General features: G+C 41.4%; 1 protein-coding gene across 1 annotated transcript in view; it reads right to left on the reverse strand.

Moving 5' to 3' along the window:
• LOC146635053 (uncharacterized) overlaps nucleotides 1-20,436 on the reverse strand; it is a 30,126-nt gene extending 9,690 nt beyond the window's left edge. Inside the window, exons 1-2 of the mRNA XM_085344496.1 lie at nucleotides 20,340-20,436; nucleotides 18,433-19,210 (exon numbers count right to left, since the gene is read on the reverse strand). Of these exons, the coding sequence (XP_085200622.1) occupies nucleotides 18,433-19,210; nucleotides 20,340-20,357 (796 nt within the window). The 5' untranslated portion in view covers nucleotides 20,358-20,436. The remainder of the gene's footprint in view (nucleotides 1-18,432; nucleotides 19,211-20,339) is intronic.
• Nucleotides 20,437-20,639: the final 203 nt, after the last annotated feature.

The following is a 20,639-nucleotide window of genomic DNA, read 5'->3' on the forward strand; positions in this document are numbered from 1 at the left end:
AAACACAAAAGGAAGTTCACAGCTTTTAGCAGCTCCCCCACCCCCTCATTCACACACCCCCACTCCCCTCCCTCCAGAATTCCTAGGTAACAACCTAATTTACATATGAATGACTAGCCAATTTAGCTTCCACTTGGCTGAAGCTAAAGCTTAGCTTTTAAAGGTAGAACGGTAGAAGCCTGGGAGTCCTAGTAATCACATGTTAGAATTGTATATACAGGTGCTTCCAGATGCCTATAGCACCTGCTGCTTATTGCATTTGTGTATAATACGTAATAAACATTAAGACTAAACAGTGTCTTTATTTTATCAGACGTCTTTATTTGCGCTGGAAGACAATAAAATACAGATGCATCTGGAGATTATCCTATGAAATCCTATTCTAACGGCTGATTTCCCTCCCCCAGGCTTGTAACTGTGGCTTCCTGTCCTGGGGTTGGCTGTTCTCCTGCCCTGCACTCCATCCTTTTGTTCATACTCCAAGACTATTTTTCTACCGGTATATGTATTCTTACCCCCTAGCAACCGCCATTTCATAATGTTGCAAGCAATCACAAACTCTACAGTCTGTCTAACTCCAGTGTATCCCAAGCAATCTATTATTCTGAAAAGAGCTAAACTCAACATAAACTGAACCCGCATTAAAGTTAGCTCGGTGCTTACCTTTAGATGAGCCCACAAACCGAGAGAAACTCCGTGATGAAGCTGGAACTCTCTCCAAACACAGGAAACAGATCAGGGAGCAGAGACCCACGTGGTTCCCGTTGATTACAGCTACAATCCAGGAGACAAGGGTGTGCAGATCGATGCAGACATCGATCCAAACGTTGGTAGTGGTTAGTGATGGCCCGCTTGAAGCTGACGCTCCGGAGCGTGTGTCGAAAAAAACAACACACTGGTTCAAAAGCACTGTGTCGAGGCTTGCTTCGTTTGGCAAAAGTCACGTGACCAGTGACGTCCGAAGCTTCATTACGCACGTAACTGCTTCGGTACCTGATTCAAACGGATATAAGGAAGTGAATCATCCACGGGATTCGTGGAGTGTGTTGATGGTGACAGAGAGCGAAGAGGTGATCATTCCACTGACAGATATGGAGCCAGCGAGGAAGAGAGGACGTTCTGGCGTGTGGAAATATTTTGAGTTGATTTTGTTCAATTCATTTTATCTGCCGAAGTGAAAAACCTGAAATGTCCAAAATCATGTTTTCATAATGTAAATATCATTACAGCATATGACTTTAGGAACACTTCCATGTGAATTAAAGCTGATGAAGACTACAAAAATGTATTTGACACTATACGTACATTACATTGCTACACAGTTTAGAAAATCATTTTGTTTATTGTTTTTAGGTGATAGTCTGCAGGACCCAGGAATACCTGCATATCTACCAGCTTGCAGTGTAGTTCCTGCACTCCACAGCCTCTTCTGTTCCATGCAAGTGGATTTTCTCCAGGGCAGGAGAAACTATTTCTAAGAAAAGAAACAGACTCAGCCAGCACACAGTAACACTAATCCTCTTTTTAACTGTAAATAACAAAAGGGCTACCTGACATAGAGCATGTTTTTACTTTGCAAGTTCTTGATTAGGGGTGGGTTTTGATTATCGCCTTTCTGATTACAATCCATGCTAAATTGAATAAAGTGATATTGATTCATTACAATCCTGTGTCGATTTGTAAATTAACGTTATTATGCCTGAAACGCCAGCATCTCAGGTTAAACCTCACAACATGTCGTCAAACACCATACAGCTAAAACAGTAACTGGGAGCAGGTTTACGGATTCTGCATACAAACGTGAACACAGAGCGCGGACCCGACGCGTCAGAGTCAGATTTTGGTGTGTCGTCGGGTCCGCGCTGTGTTTGCCTCTTTTTTTTCGCTGGCTTCTGCAGCTGCAGGTTTCATAACTCTCTGTTTACATCTCTAATTAAGTCTCACATGTGTCAGCTTTCTTTTAATAGATACGAAATTATGGATATATACTGATACATGATCAGAATTGTAATATTTCTGACTGAGGCAAAACTTTCCAGATTCCAATCAAATTGAATCGGATCCTGTATCGAATCAAAATGATTCTACAAATCAGTAACGATGCAGCCGTACTCAGCTTCCTAAGCATTTTCCCTTTCCAGTTCACAATCAATCCCACCCCTAGGTCAAAAATATGTATAGGACAATTGGCCTAATCTAATATTTTGTATGAACCTGTCCAGCTGTCCAGTGATTAAATGACAAGTAGATGGAGGCAGGACTTCACAGCAGGGGCATACTCCATAATGTGCTGTGCATTATCATATGTATATTATATATATTGCTCACTTATTGTATTTACCAACATCAAGGAGTTATGAGCAAAGAAAGGCCACACCATAGTGCATGTTTAAATAGGGAAAGTTTATTGATCAAAATGTATTACGCAGATACACATTACATTTTTTTCAGCCCCCCAATCGAGAAAACAAAACCAATTACATGTTCAAAGCAACGGAACGGTGGCCCAATATCAGAGAGAACTCCACTCTTGAGTGAGCAGTGATAATTGAGCAGTCCGTTTTATTTTGCAGATTCAAGCTGCTCTTCAAAATTTTCACCACCAGATGTCACCGGAGAGGACTGTGTTGAAAAGCTTCGAGTAATGAACCGTTTTTCAGTACAAGCTTCAGTGCTTCGGAAAGCTTCATTTGGCCATCACTAGTAGTGGTATATGTTCCTGTAAGTTGTCAAAGGAGCTTGCAAAGAAAAGCGTCTGGACTTCTTTAAGTTACTTGAAGACGTTTCACCTCTCATCCGAGAAGCTTCTTCAGTTCTAAGGTCAAATGGTGGAGAGTCCCACTACTTTACTCCCGTTTCATAAAAAAGCAGCTCTCTCTGCTCGACTCCTCTCCTGCACAGACACTTTGCTCCGTCCCCTTTTCCGGCTCTGCTGTGATTTGTTGCTGCGAGGTCACGTGACTCAGCGTCACAAGGTAACCACGTGGGGTGTTATTTCAAAAGTAGCGCCTATCTCCTTTTCCTAAATTCTTTTCCTTGGCCTCGATGAAAATCGTGGGAAGGAGATTTGCTAAGGACTCAGGGAAAGAGAGGAGCGATGTGACACCGGATGTCCGCCCGTTGAAACTACATTGTGCAGAAGATGGACTACAGAACAAACTCTTACTTCGTCACAATGTGTTTTAACCCTGTTGTTTTATGGAGGTCATATAAACGAGAACAGCCTGTTAAAAATATCCTTTCATTACAAAGTTTGAATTTTAAAGAAGAAGGAACCTTTAGGGTCAGATTTACTAACATCTGCAGCAGCTCAAAGACATCTTTTGATGTTAAAAAGCTGCTGGATTTACTGAAGAGACTCAGTGTCAGTTTGTGACTGAAGTTATGACAAATGTGTTTGTAAGAGTTTCACTTTCAGGAGAAGAAGATTTAAATGAGTGACACAAATGTAAATTACAAAGTCTGTGGTGCACAATTTACTACAAATTGCACAAAATCTACCACAGAATCCTGTCTTGTTCCTGCTGTGGTTGTGATAGTGAGGACAGTTTATTGTTTTAGGGGGAAATGTTATCAAAACAAGTCTCTGATCCGCTCAAAGTTGTTATTTCAGTTCCAACAGTTTGGCTCTGGCCTAAAACTCTCCAGTCAGATCTTATACTGATTGTTTTGAGGTGAGCCCCACTTATTGTTCCTTAATAATACAGTTTATGTGAAACCAAGCAGAAATGAATTACGCTTCTTAATTTTTTATAGTGCACACAGCTAACTCTTTCTGCTGAATATGTAAAAAATAAAAGTGTTACTGTGTTACATGCCTGAATGTTGCTCATGGTCTGATGGGAAATAATGTTTTCTGTTCTTTAGCACATCGAACAGTCAACTGTTCACAGAGTTTAGGTTTAAAGGATGAAACAGTTTGTACTGATGCATCTCTCCTCTCCTATCTGAAGAGTATGTAAATATCTGGTTTCAACTGTATATTTGATGATGTTGGTGTTTGGCTTGATTGTCAGAACAAAGAGGGAGAAAGAGGAGCAGAGAGAGAGAAACAGAGAGGGAGAGTGTACTTTGGTAGAATTAAAAAAAAGGTGCAGTGCAGGTCTATGATGATTTTTAGTGCTACTATCATCTAGTTCTGATTCTGGTTCTGTCTTGGTTAAATCCTAAGTAGTCCTGATTTTAAACTGTTGTAGTCCTGTTTTAATTCCAGATCAGTTCTGGGTCTGGTTGAATTGGGGTTTAGTCCTCGTGTCTTGATACAGCCCCGACTTTGACCCGAGCAGCACCAATTAGTGGCTGAACGACAGAGTTGTCTATGAAGACTATGAGTGTCTTCATAGTTTTATTTTTGATATTCACCAATTTTTATATACTGCAAAAAAAACCCCAAAAAAACCGAAAATAAGTATTATAATGCAAATTTGCAAAAAAAATAGCATATGCATCAAAATAAACTATTTCCAGCAGTGCAATATGTATCCTAAGCATCCCAGAAACGACACAGAAAGTCATAAAGTCAAACATAACTTTTAAAAACACCAGTATAGGCTTACAAGGCCCTGATGGTAAAGAACTAAATTTCTGTGAAAATGACGTCACTTCCGGTTTTGGGCAGGTCATGGCGCATATGTGATAGTTCGCGCTGATGGACGTAGGAAGTGTTACGAAAAGCTGATCGGATCGGCAAAGCCTGTTTCTGGAATATTATGTTTTTGTTGCTGCAAGTGCTTTTTATGCAATTTTTGCAAAGCTTTATGTGGAAGGAAACTGTGACCGAGGACAAGCTGATGGCATAAGATGTAAGTACAACTCCTCTGGTTTCATATGCAAAAAAAATTATTGCGCTAGCTTTCATGGTTCCAGTGCTACCGAGATTTAAAAATAGTTATGCAAAACGGAGCGTGCCCGCTCCGACCGGCTTTAAACGGTTAAAGGAAACTGTTGATCGTTTTAAGCCTGCAGGGTCTCCAAATGATGCTGTCCCTCCTCGACTCTTATAGGAGGTGTTACCTACAGTTGGACCTTTGGTTCTCCAGCTGGTAAATTAATTATTCGATCTTAAATATGATCAACCTATCTCTAATAATCAGCTATGTACCACAGGCCTTCAAGCTGGCTGTAGTTAAACCTTTACTCAAAAAGCCATCTCTAGACCCAGCAATCTTAGCTAATTATAGGCCAATCTCCAACCTTCCTTTCATATCAAAAATCCTTGAAAGAGTAGTTGTCAAACAGCTAACAGATCATCTGGTGAGGAATGGTTTATTTGAAGAGTTTCAGTCAGGTTTCAGAGCTCATCACAGCACAGAAACAGCTTTAGTGAAGGTTACAAATGATCTTCTTATAGCCTCTGACAGTGGACTCATCTCTGTGCTTGTCCTGCTAGACCTCAGTGCAGCGTTCGATACTGTTGACCATAATATCCTATCAGAGCGATTAGAACATGCTGTAGGTATTACAGGTACTGTGCTGCAGTGGTTTGTATCATATCTATCTAATAGACTCCAATTTGTACATGTAAATGGAGAGTCCTCTTCACACACTGAGGTTAATTATGGTGTTCCACAGAGTTCAGTGCTAGGACCAATTCTGTTTACATTATACATGCTTCCCTTAGGCAGTTTCATTAGAAGACATAGCATATCAAATTTCCCCTTGTGGGACAATTAAAGGATTATTCTATTCTATACATTTTCACTGGTATGCAGATGACACCCAGCTCTGTCTATCTATGAAGCCAGATAACACATACCAATTAGTTAAACTGCAGGAATGTCTTAAAGACATAAAGACCTGGATGGCCGCTAACTTTCTGCTTCTTAATTCAGATAAAACTGAGGTTATTGTACTCAGCCCTGAAAATCTTAGAAATATGGTATCTAACCAGATTGTCGCGGCCTTTTACTTTCCAAACAAAAAAAATCCAAGGAAAGGCCGTGGGTGGCAACGGGAGGTTTGTTTTGGAACGCACTTCTGACTCATTGTTTAAAAATCATATGCCGTTTATTTCAGGAAAAAAAAATACAAACAGAAATCAGCCAAATAACTTCTTAAAACTTAAACGAAGGTTAACTTAATTTTCTTTAACAATTCAAAAGTGGTCAAAAAATCATTTTTTAACCCTCCCGTCCTCCCATCTGACATTTGGCAAACAAAACAAAAACCTCTTTACCACACCCATCCCGGGTGCTCTTAATCTCTTAATTAATGGGAGGGTCCATAAACTAATAAACCAATCACTTTCCAAAAGCATTCAACAAAAATGGCCACAACATTCCGGCCCCTAATTCCTGTGTAACATGAATTAATTCTTTCTAAGTGGCCATCACCAAATGCAATACCAACAATTTTCTTCAGCAGTCCATCCGTATAGGTCTTCTTAAAAAACAAACAAAAGGAAAGGTCAATGTTCTATGATTTCAAGTCTCTGATGTTCATGTGTTTGCTTTGTGTGTATTCAAAAAAGGTGTATGTTGTATAATGGAGTGTAGGGCAAAGTGAGTGTCAGTGTAAATGTAGAGCCAGAGGTTCCAGAACTTGGCTCAGTTGGAGGCAAACATTCATTGTTTCCTCTAGATGGCCTCCACCAGGAGACATATTTTGTTGATTGGCCTCTCCAGCTCATTTGTTCGTGTCTTAACTCTAACACGGCGAACTACTCCGTGTGCATCGGCCATGGTTTCAGTGATGCGGCCAATGGGCCAAGAATTTCTTGGTGCAGCTCCATCAACAACAAGCACAACATCACCAATGCAAAAGTTCCTATGAATCTTGTTCCATTTCTGTCGTTCCTGCAACATAGGAAGGTATTCTTTCACCCACCTTTTCCAGAATAGATCCGCAATATACTGGGCTTGTTTCCATCGTCTTCGCAGATACAGATCCTCTTTTTTAAATAAACCTGGTGGCAGCACAGGTTTGCCTTTTAACTGGAGCAAGTGATTTGGAGTAAGAGCTTCTACATAATTGGGATCGTCAGAAGAAGGTGTGATTGGGCGGTCACTCAGTATAGCCTCCACTTCACAAAAAACTGTATGCAAGGTTTCATCATCTAGTACTTGCTGGTTTGTGATAGAGTATAATATTCTCTTTATTTCTTGCACCAAGCGCTCCTATACTCCACCATGATGGGCCCCATAGGGCGGGTTAAAGGTCCACTTTATGCCATCCTGTGCTAAACCTTTTTGGATTTTACTTTGGTTTAGCTCTAACATAGCTTGTTTTAACTCACGATTTGAGCTGACAAAGTTGGTTCCATTGTCTGACCGGATTTCTTTGACCTGTCCTCTGCGGCAGATGAATCTCCTGATGGCATTAATGCAGGAGCCTGTATCAAGAGAATGTGCCACCTCAAGGTGGACTGCACGACAGGTTAGGCATGTGAAGAGAACTCCATATCTCTTAACAAGACTCCTGCCTCTCTTTACTTCTATTGGTCCAAAATAATCAACACCAACATAAGTAAATGGTGGAAGATCAGCTGAGATTCTGTCAATAGGAAGATCAGACATTTTCTGCTCACCTGGCTTTTGCCGTCGTCTTTGACACACTATACAATCTTTGATTATTTTTCTAGCTGCTGAATTAGCATGAGGGATCCAGTATTGACGGCGAAGGGTTGAAAGCATGTGATTTCTTCCTCTGTGACCAATCTTTTCGTGAATATGCTGAAGAATAAGCTTTGAAACATTGCTTTCTTTTGGCAAAATTGCAGGATGTTTTGTTTCCTCAGGTAAATCCGCTTTGCTCAGTCTTCCACCCACTCTCAAGACACCATTAGCAACTACAGGATCAAGCTTATACAGATGACTTGACTTACTTACAGTGCCAGAGTTTAGGGCAGTCATTTCATCAGCAAAATGTTTTCTCTGCACAAAGCTCACTATAGCTTCCTCAGCCTTGGACAAATCCTCAGTTTTGAGCAGAGTGTTCCATTTATCCTCTTGCTTAACACATATTTGACTTCCACAGTGCGTGCCCAGCAACTTCTGTCTTTTCCTTGTTTGCAGTTTAAGTCTTTCTTTTACTTTCAGGATCCATGCCACACACCTTTTTAATTTTGTCCAGCTGGAGAAGTACAACAGCAGCTTAGTAGTGGGACACACATCTTCTTTCAGCACAGCTGCACACATCAGGCCCTCCCCTTTTATTTCTGGGTCAGCTTCCAAATGGACAGATACACAATTCATGCCTACAGGCCAGTGACCAACAGGTTTACTGAGAAATTCTGGACCACTGATCCAGGTGGACGATTTCAGGAAACAGCCAACTGTCATTCCTCTTGTGGCTGCATCGGCTGGATTCAGCTTTGAACTGATGTACCTCCACTGCTCAACTTTTGTCAAAGCATGAATGGTGGAAACTCTATTAGCTACATACGTTTTGAACCGTATGGTTGTGTTTGCAATGTACTGTAGCACAGTTGTGCTGTCAGACCAAAAGACTGACTCACTCAGATTAAGATTAAGTTCAACTGATAGCATTTTGTCTAAGCGCACAGCTAAAACTGCAGCAGCCAGCTCAAGACGTGGGATGGTGACTTGTTTTAACGGCGCCACCCTTGCTTTACCAATAATAAAGGAAACACACACTTCCTGCTTGCCATTAGATAGCCTAAGATATGATACGGCACCATATCCAGTTTCACTGGCATCGCAAAAGTGATGCAGCTGTGCACTTTCTATCTCCCCAAATCCTTTGGGTGTGACACATCTACCAATACTAAACTTGTTAAGAACAACTAAATCCTCAACCCATTTTTGCCAGGTTTGTGCCATTTCTGCTGGTATTGTCTCATCCCAGCCAACCTCAGTTTACATAGATGTTGCAGAATTTGTTTTGCAGGCAGAATGACTGGAGCTAAGAAACCCAAAGGGTCATAAATGGAGCTGACATTGGACAGAATACCACGTCTTGTAAGTGGTTTGTTCTTGTTCACAATACTGAATGTGAAAACATCACGTTCAATATCCCATTGCACACCGAGAGCTCTTTCTGTGGGTAGCTGATCCCGACTAAGGTCCAGCATCTTTACACCTGTGGCTCTATTTTCCTCCGGGATCTGACAGAGGACAGAGCGATCACTACATACCCACTTATTGAGCTTAAATCCCCCCTTGGCACACACCTCAGTAAGCTGCTGATAAAGTGAGATGGCCTGCTCAACAGACTGAGCAGATTTAAGACAGTCATCTACATAAAAACTATGCCTGATTGTATGTATAACCTCCTCTGGGTACAGATGTTGGTTGTCATCAGCAGTCTTTAGTAGTGCATAGGTGGCACAGCTGGGGGAGGATACTGCACCAAAAATGTGGACCAGCATTCTATGTTCCACCAGCTGTTTTGTGATGTCACCATCGGGCCACCAGAGAAAACGTAAAAAGTTTACGTGTTCCTCAGCTACTCTGACCTGATGAAACATCCCTTTAATGTCTGTCATAAGTGCTATTGGACCCTGCCGAAAGCGAATCAGCACACCTAATAAAGTGCTAGTCAGATCTGGGCCTTGTAATAGCTCTTTGTTCAGTGATGTTCCAGAAAATGTTGAAGCACAATCATACACAACACGCAGTGTTTTCTTGCGGGGGTGGTAGACCCCATGATGAGGTATATACCACACCTTTCCTTCCTCATTCTTCAACTGTTCTTGTGGTATGATTTCTGAATGTCCCTCCATACTAACATTGTGCATGAATTCTTTGTATTCTTCAAAGAATAACTGATCCTTCTGAAACTGTTTTAGCAGATATTGCGCCCTCTGCTGAGCCACCTGCTTGTTGTTTGGCATTCTTACTTCAGGTTTACGAAAGGGTAATTTCAAGTAATAATGGCCATCCTTAAGTACAGCTGACTCTGACATTATGTTCATGAACTGTTTATCTTCTACAGACATTTCTGCACGCTCATTACACTGGTTCTCCACAAAATCTTGATTATACTGCTTAACCAGCATTTCCTCTAAACTACTTATAGAAATGCGGTTTACCTGGACAAAACTAGCATCATGCTCATCCCGTTCACTACCCTGACTGAGTGGCCCATTGACAACCCAACCGAGACGAGTTAGCACAGCATAGGGTCCATTACCCTCACTGTTAATGATTCTCCAAGGTTCCAGCGCTTTGGGAGAATTCACACCAATAAGCAGCCCAATGCCAGCATTTATCGGTGTCAACTCAACCTCCTTTAAGTAAGGCCATTTTCTTAAGTTTTCTTCTTTAGGGATATTTTCTTTAGTGACAGGAATAAACTTTTGAGTGTACACATCAGGCAACCTCAAATACTCATTCTGTTTCAAAGCAGCTACTTCCATACCAAAAAGTTTATAGCTACTCACTGGCCTTTCCTGACCCATAGTCTTTAACATGATTTCCACTTTTTTTCCAGATGCATTTAACTGCATCATCAACGCCTCAGTGCAAAACGTTGCAGAGCTGCCGGGATCAAGAAAGGCGTACGTCTCCACAACCTTCGTCCCATTTTCCAACTTCACTTTTACTGGAACAACTGACAAGGCACATTCATTAGCCCCGGCCCCAGTATAGCTACCAAAGTTCAAAGAAACAAGAGCATTTGAGACTGATGATTCCTTAAATTCAGCTTTAGCTGCTTGCCACTGCCGTTCATTTGAGTCTATGTGGAGAACAGTAGGGTGATTTTTGTTACAGGTGTGGCACGTCAAACGATGTGGACAAGCTTTACTCATGTGGCCTCTCTGTAAGCAACCAAAGCATAAACCTTTACTCTTAAGGAATGTCACCTTTTCTTTGTTGGCCTTTAGTTTGAATAAGTCACATACGTCCAAAAAATGAGTTTGGTCACAAAACAAGCACCGAGTTTGATCTAACCCTTTATCTTCATGGCTTATCTGAATCCGTTCCGGTTTGAGTTTGTCATTGATCTGTTCTGAAACTACAGCTACAGAAGTAGCAAAGCTACTGCTTTTAGTTTTAAGCGGTGTCTTTGATGGTTTTGAAGCTATCTTTTCTTTTGTGTTTTGACTCTCTCCAAAAACAGGATCTAATGCAGCTCTTGTTTGCTTTTCAAGAAAATCAAGAAGATCTTTAAACCCTGCTCTGCGATCGCACTTTTCTGTTATATCAACGATTATTAGTCGCCATTTATCACGAAGTCTAAAAGGCAACTTTGAAACAAGAATCCTCATATTGGTTGAATTTTCCAGCTCATCAAGAAACCCAGCTTCATCCATTGTGTTGAAGCAGCTTCTTAGAAAGAATGTGTAAGCACGTAATGCTGAAGCATCATCAGACTTTAAAACTGACCAGTTAAGAGCCTTGTCTATAAATGCAGACGTTATCTTTGCTCTGTTACCAAAGTTCCACTCAAGCTGCCTTTTTGCCTCAACATAAGCTGTCTGTGGACTCATGTGCATACAACTTCTCACTAAAATTCTGGGCTGTCCTGTAGTAAACTGTTCTAAATAATAAAGCCTATCCTGCATATTATCAGTTTTAGTCTCTATTTCTTGTTCAAAAGCCTTAAGAAAGGATCTAAAACGCAAAGGATCACCACCAAAAACAGGAATGTCTATAGCTGGAAGCAGTGACAACCTCTGTTGGTTTACAAGCATCTGAGTAATTTCATTTTGCTTTGTCATAATCTCTATTAGGGCACTGCTGTGAACATCAACCTGTGAAGAGATTGGCCTTGGGCTCTCCCCTTCTGGTTTGACCCCAGCAGGCACATGTGTCTCTAGGGGCATTGGCAAAGGAGAATGAACTAAAGGGGTTTTCTTTGGTCTTGGAGCCTTTCGAGCTGTAGCAGCAGGTATGAACTCTGTAGATGTTCCAGAAGGCGCTGTAATCCCGCCTTCTGATTCAACCTCAGCCCTGGATGCAAGGCTCTGCCGATCCTGAGCAGAGGTGAGAATTTGCCTTTTTGCATCAGCCTTAATCAACTTAGTTCTTAGAGCCAATGCTTCTTTTCTTGCTTTTAATTGAACTTCTTCCAGTTCGAGTGCATGTTTTTCTTGCAGTGCGTCCACCTCCGCTTTTAAAGCAGCTCTTTCCACTTCAGCTTCCATCAGCGCAATTGAAGCCGCACGCGAGCTTTTACTCCTTAAACTTAAGGCTGCAGTAACATTACTGGGCGCTTTACTAGAGCCCTTGCTGCCAGGTTTAGCAACTCGTTCAGAAATCATGTCGCTCGCTTCTTGCGCTACTTGTGAGACACTATCATGCGGCGCAATGTCACTGTCATGAGATGCTACCTTTGATTCAACATTAGAGGCTGCAACTTCATCCTTTTGTGGATCAGGGTCTGCAGTTCACCAAGTGTCGATTTCATGCAGAAAGTCTTTAAAACTGATCAGCTTAGGTTCATACCAATCGCTGTGATCTGTTTCTTTTTCGTCATCGTTCAGCAATTTTTGAACTGAAGTCTGTGAGTCCATAAACTCTCCCAAATAATCATTAAATGTTCTCATGTGTTCATCTATGGAGGCTTTTGATTCTCCAGCATCAATGAGAGCATTAATGTCATTTCGTTTTCTTGTCAGAACGCCAAGCTTCGCTCTGCGTTTTTTAATTAAATTAAAAAGCTCTCTTTCTTGTTCCTCCATTTTAACCAGAAAATTCGTTTCACAAGGTCCAAAAGATAATTGTTTAATACAAATGTTTCATGTTGCAGCTCAGCAACGGGAGGTTTGTTTTGGAACGCACTTCTGACTCATTGTTTAAAAATCATATGCCGTTTATTTCAGGAAAAAAAAATACAAACAGAAATCAGCCAAATAACTTCTTAAAACTTAAACGAAAGTTAACTTAATTTTCTTTAACAATTCAAAAGTGGTCAAAAAATCATTTTTTAACTCTCCCGTCCTCCCATCTGACATTTGGCAAACAAAACAAAAACCTCTTTACCACACCCATCCCGGGTGCTCTTAATCTCTTAATTAATGGGAGGGTCCATAAACTAATAAACCAATCACTTTCCAAAAGCATTCAACAAAAATGGCCACAACACAGATTCTTACGCTGGATGGCATTACCTTGGCCTCCAGTAACATTGTGATGAACCTTGGAGTCACTTTTGACCAGGACATGTCCTTCAACGCACATATTAAACAAATATGTAAGACTGCTTTCTTCCATTTGCGCAACATCTCTAAAATTAGAAATATCCTGTCTCAGAGTGATGCTGAAAAACTAGTTCATGCATTTATTACTTCCAGGCTGGACTACTAGAATTCATTATTATAAGGATGTCCAAAAAACTCACTGAAAAGCCTTCAACTAATCCAAAATGCTGCAGCAAGAGTCCTGACAGGGACTAGAAAGAGAGAGATTTCTTCTGTTTTGGCTTCCCTTCATTGCCTTCCTGTTAAATCCAGAATTGAATTCAAAATCCTGCTCCTCACATACAAGGTCTTAAATAATCAGGCCCCATCTTATCTTAATGACCTTGTAGTACCATATCACCCTATTAGAGCACTTCGCTCTCGCTCTGCAGAACTACTTGTTTTTCCTAGAGTATTTAAAAGTAGAATGGTAAATGGTAAATGGCCTGTATTTATATAGCGCTTTACTAGTCCCTAAGGACCCCAAAGCACTTTACATATCCAGTCATCCACCCATTCACACACACATTCACACACTGGTGGGAGGCAGAGCCTTCAGTGTTCAGGCCCCTCTTCTGTGGAACCAGCTTCCAGTTTGGATTTGGGAGACAGACACTATCTCTACTTTTAAGATTAGGCTTAAAACTTTCCTTTTTGCTAAAGCATATAGTTAGGGCTGGACCAGGTGACCCTGAATCCTCCCTTAGTTATGCTTCAATAGATGTACGCTGCCGGGGATTCCCATGATGATGAGTTTTTCCTTTCCAGTCACCTTTCTCACTCACTATGTGTTAATAGACCTCTCTGCATTGAATCATATCTGTTAACCTCTGTCTCTCTTCCACAGCATGTCTTTTATCCTGCCTTCCTTCTCTCACCCCAACCGGTCGCAGCAGATGGCCCCGCCCCTCCCTGAGCCTGGTTCTGCCGGAGGTTTCTTCCTGTCGAAAAGGAGTTTTTCCTTCCCACTGTCGCCAAAGTGCTTGCTCATAGGGGGTCATATGATTGTTGGGTTTTTCTCTGTATCTATGAAGCGCCCACGTCTCTCAGATCAGCTGATCAGCTGTTCCTGAATGTACCCAGGACTGAGCATAAACTTAGAGGAGATCGTGCTTTTTCTGCAGCAGCTCCATTTATTCATTCAGTCATTTATTCTATGTATTTTGCCAGAAACGCCAGGCACTCACAAAACTATTACAATGACCACCAAACAAACAATAAATGAGAGCAGGTGAACAGATTCCACACAAAGACATGAACACAAAGCGCGGACCCGATGCATCAGTGACATGTCGTGTTTCTCACCCGGCGACATGAACACGGACACGCCGTCGGGGCAGAAAGTCAACATCTAACTGATTCTGAGCTGCAGCTTTTGTTCCTCTCCGGCCTAAAGAAAGCTAAATTTTTTCTGCTTAATACTTTTTTTTTTAAAATTATGCCAAATTGAAAAATGATTAGCTTGCTGTTGTTTTGTGTTTTATCCTCAGTTACTTTGAAACACTTACTGAGTCAAAATTGAATTTAATCAAATCAATTATAGAAATCAGTGATGATACCCAGCCCTAGTGAGTAGCCTAAGCCCAACAGAAGTGGAGGCAGCTGTGGGTAATGAGAAAAGATGAAAAGGTTGATAACACATTATATGCAGTAAATACACTGCCCAGGTGTCCCCTCTCCCCACTGCCTGTCAATAAAGAACTTTGTGTTGACAAGATTGTTAGCTAATCATTTACAAATCTATAATATCTGCATGGACAGCGTTAACTGATGAGGTTGAAAAATTCAATACTCAAAAGTTTACTCTTCAGCCACCATGCTTCTGCCATCTGCCTTTTTTTTATTAGCCACAGTAAAGGCTGCGCTATGAATTCTGGGATATGTTGCGCCACGAATGAATAGAATTCAACTTTATAGATATGTGAGTATATTACAGAAATGGGTCTATTATGGTATGTTATAATGTACACGGTATGAAGTATATTGTGAATATTCTATAACTATAAGTATGTACAGGCTGTAGTGAGTACAAGCTATGTACAGGCTATGAACAGGATATAAATATGAAAAACTATACAGAATATGAAATAAACAACTTTACAGAAATCTGAGATATACAGCTATACAGAAATGGGAACTATGCAAGCTGCAAACAGTTGTAGGGTTAAAAATTATCGAATGTACAGAATGATTATTTACACAGAGCTATACAGTAGTGCAGTTAAGATAAGTGAGATATAATTCCTACAGAGGCTATATAAAGTGCTAGTGGTTGTGAGTAGTGGTTCACTCCATGTTATTATTGTGTGTTTGAGGGTACAGTTGTCCATTGTGTGTGTGTATGTTCAGTCCATGTGTTAACGTGGGTCAGATGTCAGGAGGCAGAGTTCAGGAGTCTGACAGCTGTGGGGAAGAAGCTGTTCCGGTACCTGGTGGTCTTAGTCCGGAGGCTCCTGTAGCGCCTCCCAGAGGGCAGGAGGGTGAAGAGTCCATGTGATGGGTGACTGGGGTCTTTGATGATTTTCCCAGCCCTTTTCAGACACCGCTTCCTGTAGATGTCTTTTATGGCAGGAAGTGGTGCTCCGGCGATGCGCTGGGCAGTTTTCACGACCCTCTGCAACGCCTTCCGGTCTGAGGCAGAGCAGTTCCCATACCAGACTGTTATACAGTTGGTCAGGATGCTCTCGATGGTGCAGCGATAGAAGTTCACCAGGATGTCTGAGGACAGGTGGTTCTTCCTCAGAGTCCTCAAGAAGACGAGGTGCCTGTGAGCCTTCTTGACCAGCTTGGAGCAGTTGGTCGTCCAGGTGAGATCCTCGGAGATGTGGACTCCCAGGAACTTGAAGCTGCTCACACGCTCCACAGCCATCCCCTTAATGTGGATGGGTGGATGTGGGTCAGCATTCCTCCTGTAGTCCACGAATGATACACCTGACTCCTTCAAGTCCGGGGAAATGAAGTGCGCATTTCCGGCCGCATTTGGAATTGGGACAGCCTTCATCACGTCGCTGTGGTGTAATCAGCCTACAAATGGGGTCTCAAAATTGTACCAAAAAACTCTGTACCTCCCTCTAACCACACACTTCTTCGGGTTTGCCATCAGCACTGCCTGCCTCAGGGAATCCAGGACCGTGACCAACCACTGCACATGCTCCACTGAGGTATCACTATGAATGATGACATCATCCAGGTAAGAAACAGCATATGCAGTGTGAGGACACAGCTATCGCTACAGGAAGTGCTGAAAACTGGCCGGGGCTTCCAACAAGCCAAACGGAAGTGTGACGAATTGGTACGAACCACACAGAGTGGAGGAGGCCGTTTTTGTCTTTGGACTCTGCAGACAAGGGAATCTGCCAATCAGCTGTGTTTCAAAGTGGTGCTCCATGAGAGTCGTGCACACGGGCAAGGGGGAGAACACATCTGCAAAGCGCTGTTGCAATGCAGGAACATCTGCTTTATTGGAATGTGTGAGATGTTAATCACAATGCATCTTAAACACACACTCTAAAAGCGTCATGCCCACAGCACGTTTTTGAGAAAAATCAAATATTTTAGTCCTTGAAGATCATTTTAGAGTTTTTAATGAGCTGCAGGAACCCTGTTCTGTGTGAGTGGAGAACAGCCAAGTCGCCTCCTCTGATAAACCTCCACATGTACCACTGAAAACAGTTAAATTAGTTTGAATCTGAAATCATGGCTCAAACTACTTGTTCTGAGACCATTTCTTCATTTTCACAACAAACTGTTTAATAAGACAAACTTTACACAGAGTTCATCAAATATAACTAATGCTTTAACATTATCAAGATTTCATAATACAAACTTCAAATCAACAGGAAAACAGCTGCAGAACATGTGGATCAAAATGAATTCATTAAAAAACAACATGTGGACTTCAAGGATACAGTAAATACACTAAAGTGAAAGGAGAAGCCAAAATTTGAAGGAATTTGAATTAAGTAAAAGTAGTCACCTTATGATCTTTAAATTGGTCCTGATGTGTGCTGCTGTTTTTAACTTTCAACATTTCTTTGCTGCCACTGTGAATATGAATGTGGTCTTTGCCTAATTGAATAAAGGTTACACTGACTCACTGCTTCATCTTCTGGTACAAACTGGCATTACATGGAAGTACAGCCCAAAACTAGTTCAGCTTGAGTTTCTTTTTTTCTGGACATAAAGTCACAGCAGGGGTTGTTTCAAAGCTGGTGGACAGATTTAGTTCATTTTGGAGGTTTTAAGAGCAACTGCTGTGAAAACATTTGTAGTTTTGGGAGAAAATGATTTAAGAGAAGATTTTACAACAGCAAAAGATTAAATATGAAGGAAGGATTGAAATTTAACTTAGGTAACACATAAAATGAATACAACTACTAAACACTACTGTGTCCTAAGGAAACAAAGACTAAAATGTAACAGGGGTAACATTTTAGAGAATTAAATCCCTCAAAGGAAAAATAATAAACTTGATATGCATATCTATACATGCAGCTTCCTAAATGTAACATTCAGGATTATTCACTGCAGGTCCAGAAATCAGAGCTACCTCATCAGATCCAAGTGTGACATCAGCTGACACTCTTTACAGGAGATTCCATCTGAACTCTGTGGAGCCTGATCTCAAGGTTTTTAAGTCTGAGCCTGAAACCAGAAGAGGATCTTTCTCTCTCTTCAGATTCATTGTGATCCAGTGATTTCAGTCCTGCATGATCAGGCTGATGTTTGCACAGAGCAGATAATGAAGTGAAGGTTTTTGCACATTGGTAACAGTGAAACAGTTTATTTACAGCGTGGGATCGTTTGTGTTCGGAGTATGAACTGAGATTCCTGAAGCTCTTGTCACACTGGTCACAGCTGAAGTTCACTTCCATGTGTGTACGTTCATGTTTGTTACGATGACCTGATTGTGAGAAGCTTTTGTCACAGTGACTGCACTTGTATGGTGTCTCTCCTGTGTGGATTCCCTTATGCTTTGTCATTGAGCTCATGTCCAGTGGTGAAGGATGACCCACACTGGTCACAGATGTGCTTTTTGACCCCACTGTGGAACAGTTCATGTATTTTTAATGTACTTGGTGTGTGGAAGCCTCTCCCACATTCTTTGCAGTAGTTCATTTTGTCTCCACAAAGATCACAGAGAAACTCTTTCCCACCACCACAGTGATGAGTCTTCATTTTTCCAAACAGTTCATTCAGTATAACTCCATAAGTTTACTGATCATATTTATTCCAAACAATCAGGTTAAAAATACAGGATAAAAAGGTAAATACATCCTCACAATAACTGCACTTGTAGAGTTACTTTCTGGTGTGGATCTGTTGGTGTTTTTTCAGCTGATGAGGATATTTAAAAGACTTTCCACACAAGTGACAGTTGTACGCTTTAACTCCACCGTGGATGACTTGGTGTGTTTTTAAGCTTCCAGCCTGGGTAAAAGATTTTCCACACAACTCACAGCTGTAAGATTTAACTCCACTGTGGATGAGTTTGTGTGTTTTTAAGGTTCCAGCCTGGGTAAAAGACTTTCCACACAACTCACAGCTGTAAGGTTTAACTCCACTGTGAAAGAGTTTGTGTGTTTTTAAGTCCCCAGCCAGGGTAAAAGACTTTCCACACAAGTTACATCTGTACGCTTTAACTCCACTGTGGATGAGTTGGTGAGTTTTTAAGTTTCCAGCCTGGGTAAAAGACTTTCCACACTCATCACAGCTGTAAGGTTTAACTCCACTGTGGATGAGTTGGTGTCTTTTTAAGACTCCAGCCTGGGTAAAAGACTTTCCACACTCATCACAGCTGTAAGGTTTAACTCCACTGTGAATGAGTTGGTGTGTTTTTAGGCTTTGAGCATGGGTAAAAGACTTTCCACACAAGTCACAGGTGTAAATTTTAACTCCACTGTGGATGATTTGGTGTCTTTTTAAGACTCCAGCCTGGGTAAAAGACTTTCCACACAACTCACAGCTGTATGCTTTAACTCCACTGTGGATGACTTGGTGTGTTTTTAGGCTTCCAGCCAGGGTAAAATCCTTCCCACACTCATCACAGCTGTAGGTTTTCTCTCCTTTTCTTCTGTGAGGTTTGTCGGCCTCCTGAGAGCGCTGACTTCTCGCTCCATGTTGGTCCTGCAGTGACAGAGATACAAACACAGGCAGTGAGTGAAATGCAGTCGTGGAACAAACTGTAACTCCCTCCATTGGTGGAATCAAACATGTCAACAAACACATTGTTGGTGTGTTTCCACCGCCTTCTGGTAATAGTATCACATTACAATGATGTGCTACAATGAGAGTTGTAATGAAAATGACATTATTGAAAAAATATCAATCAGCAGAGAAACTCTTTTACTTCAGAAAAAATTAAAGTGATGATATTGTTGTTTCAATGTGTGTAGAGAAAATATGATCTTTGTATTTTCTTGTAACTTCTGTGGTTTTTGGTTGTGAATGTAGATTCTGTATATATTGAGGAGTCCAGGATGGAAAAGATAAAGCTGCTGTTAACAGCAGTAGATTCTGTACAGGGAGTGCAGAATTATTAGGCAAGTTGTATTTTTGTATTGTGACTTGTTCAGTGGTGGTCGTCTTTCAGCCTTTCTTACCTTGGCCATGTCTCTGAGTATTGCACACCTTGTGCTTTTGGGCACTCCAGTGATGTTGCAGCTCTGAAATATGGCCAAACTGGTGGCAAGTGGCATCTTGGCAGCTGCACGCTTGACTTTTCTCAGTTCATGGGCAGTTATTTTGCGCCTTGGTTTTTCCACACGCTTCTTGCGACCCTGTTGACTATTTTGAATGAAACGCTTGATTGTTCGATGATCACGCTTCAGAAGCTTTGCAATTTTGAGACTGCTGCATCCCTCTGCAAGATATCTCACTATTTTTGACTTTTCTGAGCCTGTCAAGTCCTCCTTTTGACCCATTTTGCCAAAGGAAAGGACGTTGCCTAATAACTATGCACACCTGATATAGGGTGTTGATGTCATTAGACCACACCCCTTCTCATTACAGTGATGCACATCACCTGATATGCTTAATTGGTAGTAGGCTTTCGAGCCTGTACAGCTTGGAGTAAGACAACATGCATGAAGAGGTTGATGTGGACAAAATACTCATTTGCCTAATAATTCTGCACTCCCTGTATATATGGAGGAGCCCAGGATGGAAAAGATAAAGCTGCTGTTAACAGGTTTTTAAAAACAGACCAGCTGTGCACACAGTTTCAATAACAGTGTAATTGTGATGTTTTTCTCACCTTTTGTGTTGAAGTCATTGTTTCCTCTGTAGTGGCTGAGCTGAGTCCAAATGGCTGAAATTGTTCCTCTGCTGCACCACCAGACTCTTCTCCTCCTGTTACTCAGCTGGGACACAAAAAGTATATATATGTGTATTTTATCCCTGACAAAAAGAAGCAGAGCAAATAAACATGACTAAACTCCTCAGTGACAACAATACCTATTAAGCTTCAAGGTGAAACCCCAGAAGCAACTACAAAAAGAAAGTCATCAGTTGCCTACAAGAACTTGAAAGGGAAAAACCCCTGACCCCCTGCATA

The sequence above is a fragment of the Diplotaxodon limnothrissa genome, linkage group LG3 (genome assembly GCF_057381915.1).
Source record: "Diplotaxodon limnothrissa isolate DT_005_m linkage group LG3, D_limnothrissa_male_GT1.1, whole genome shotgun sequence".
In the NCBI taxonomy this organism is placed as follows: domain Eukaryota; kingdom Metazoa; phylum Chordata; class Actinopteri; order Cichliformes; family Cichlidae; genus Diplotaxodon; species Diplotaxodon limnothrissa.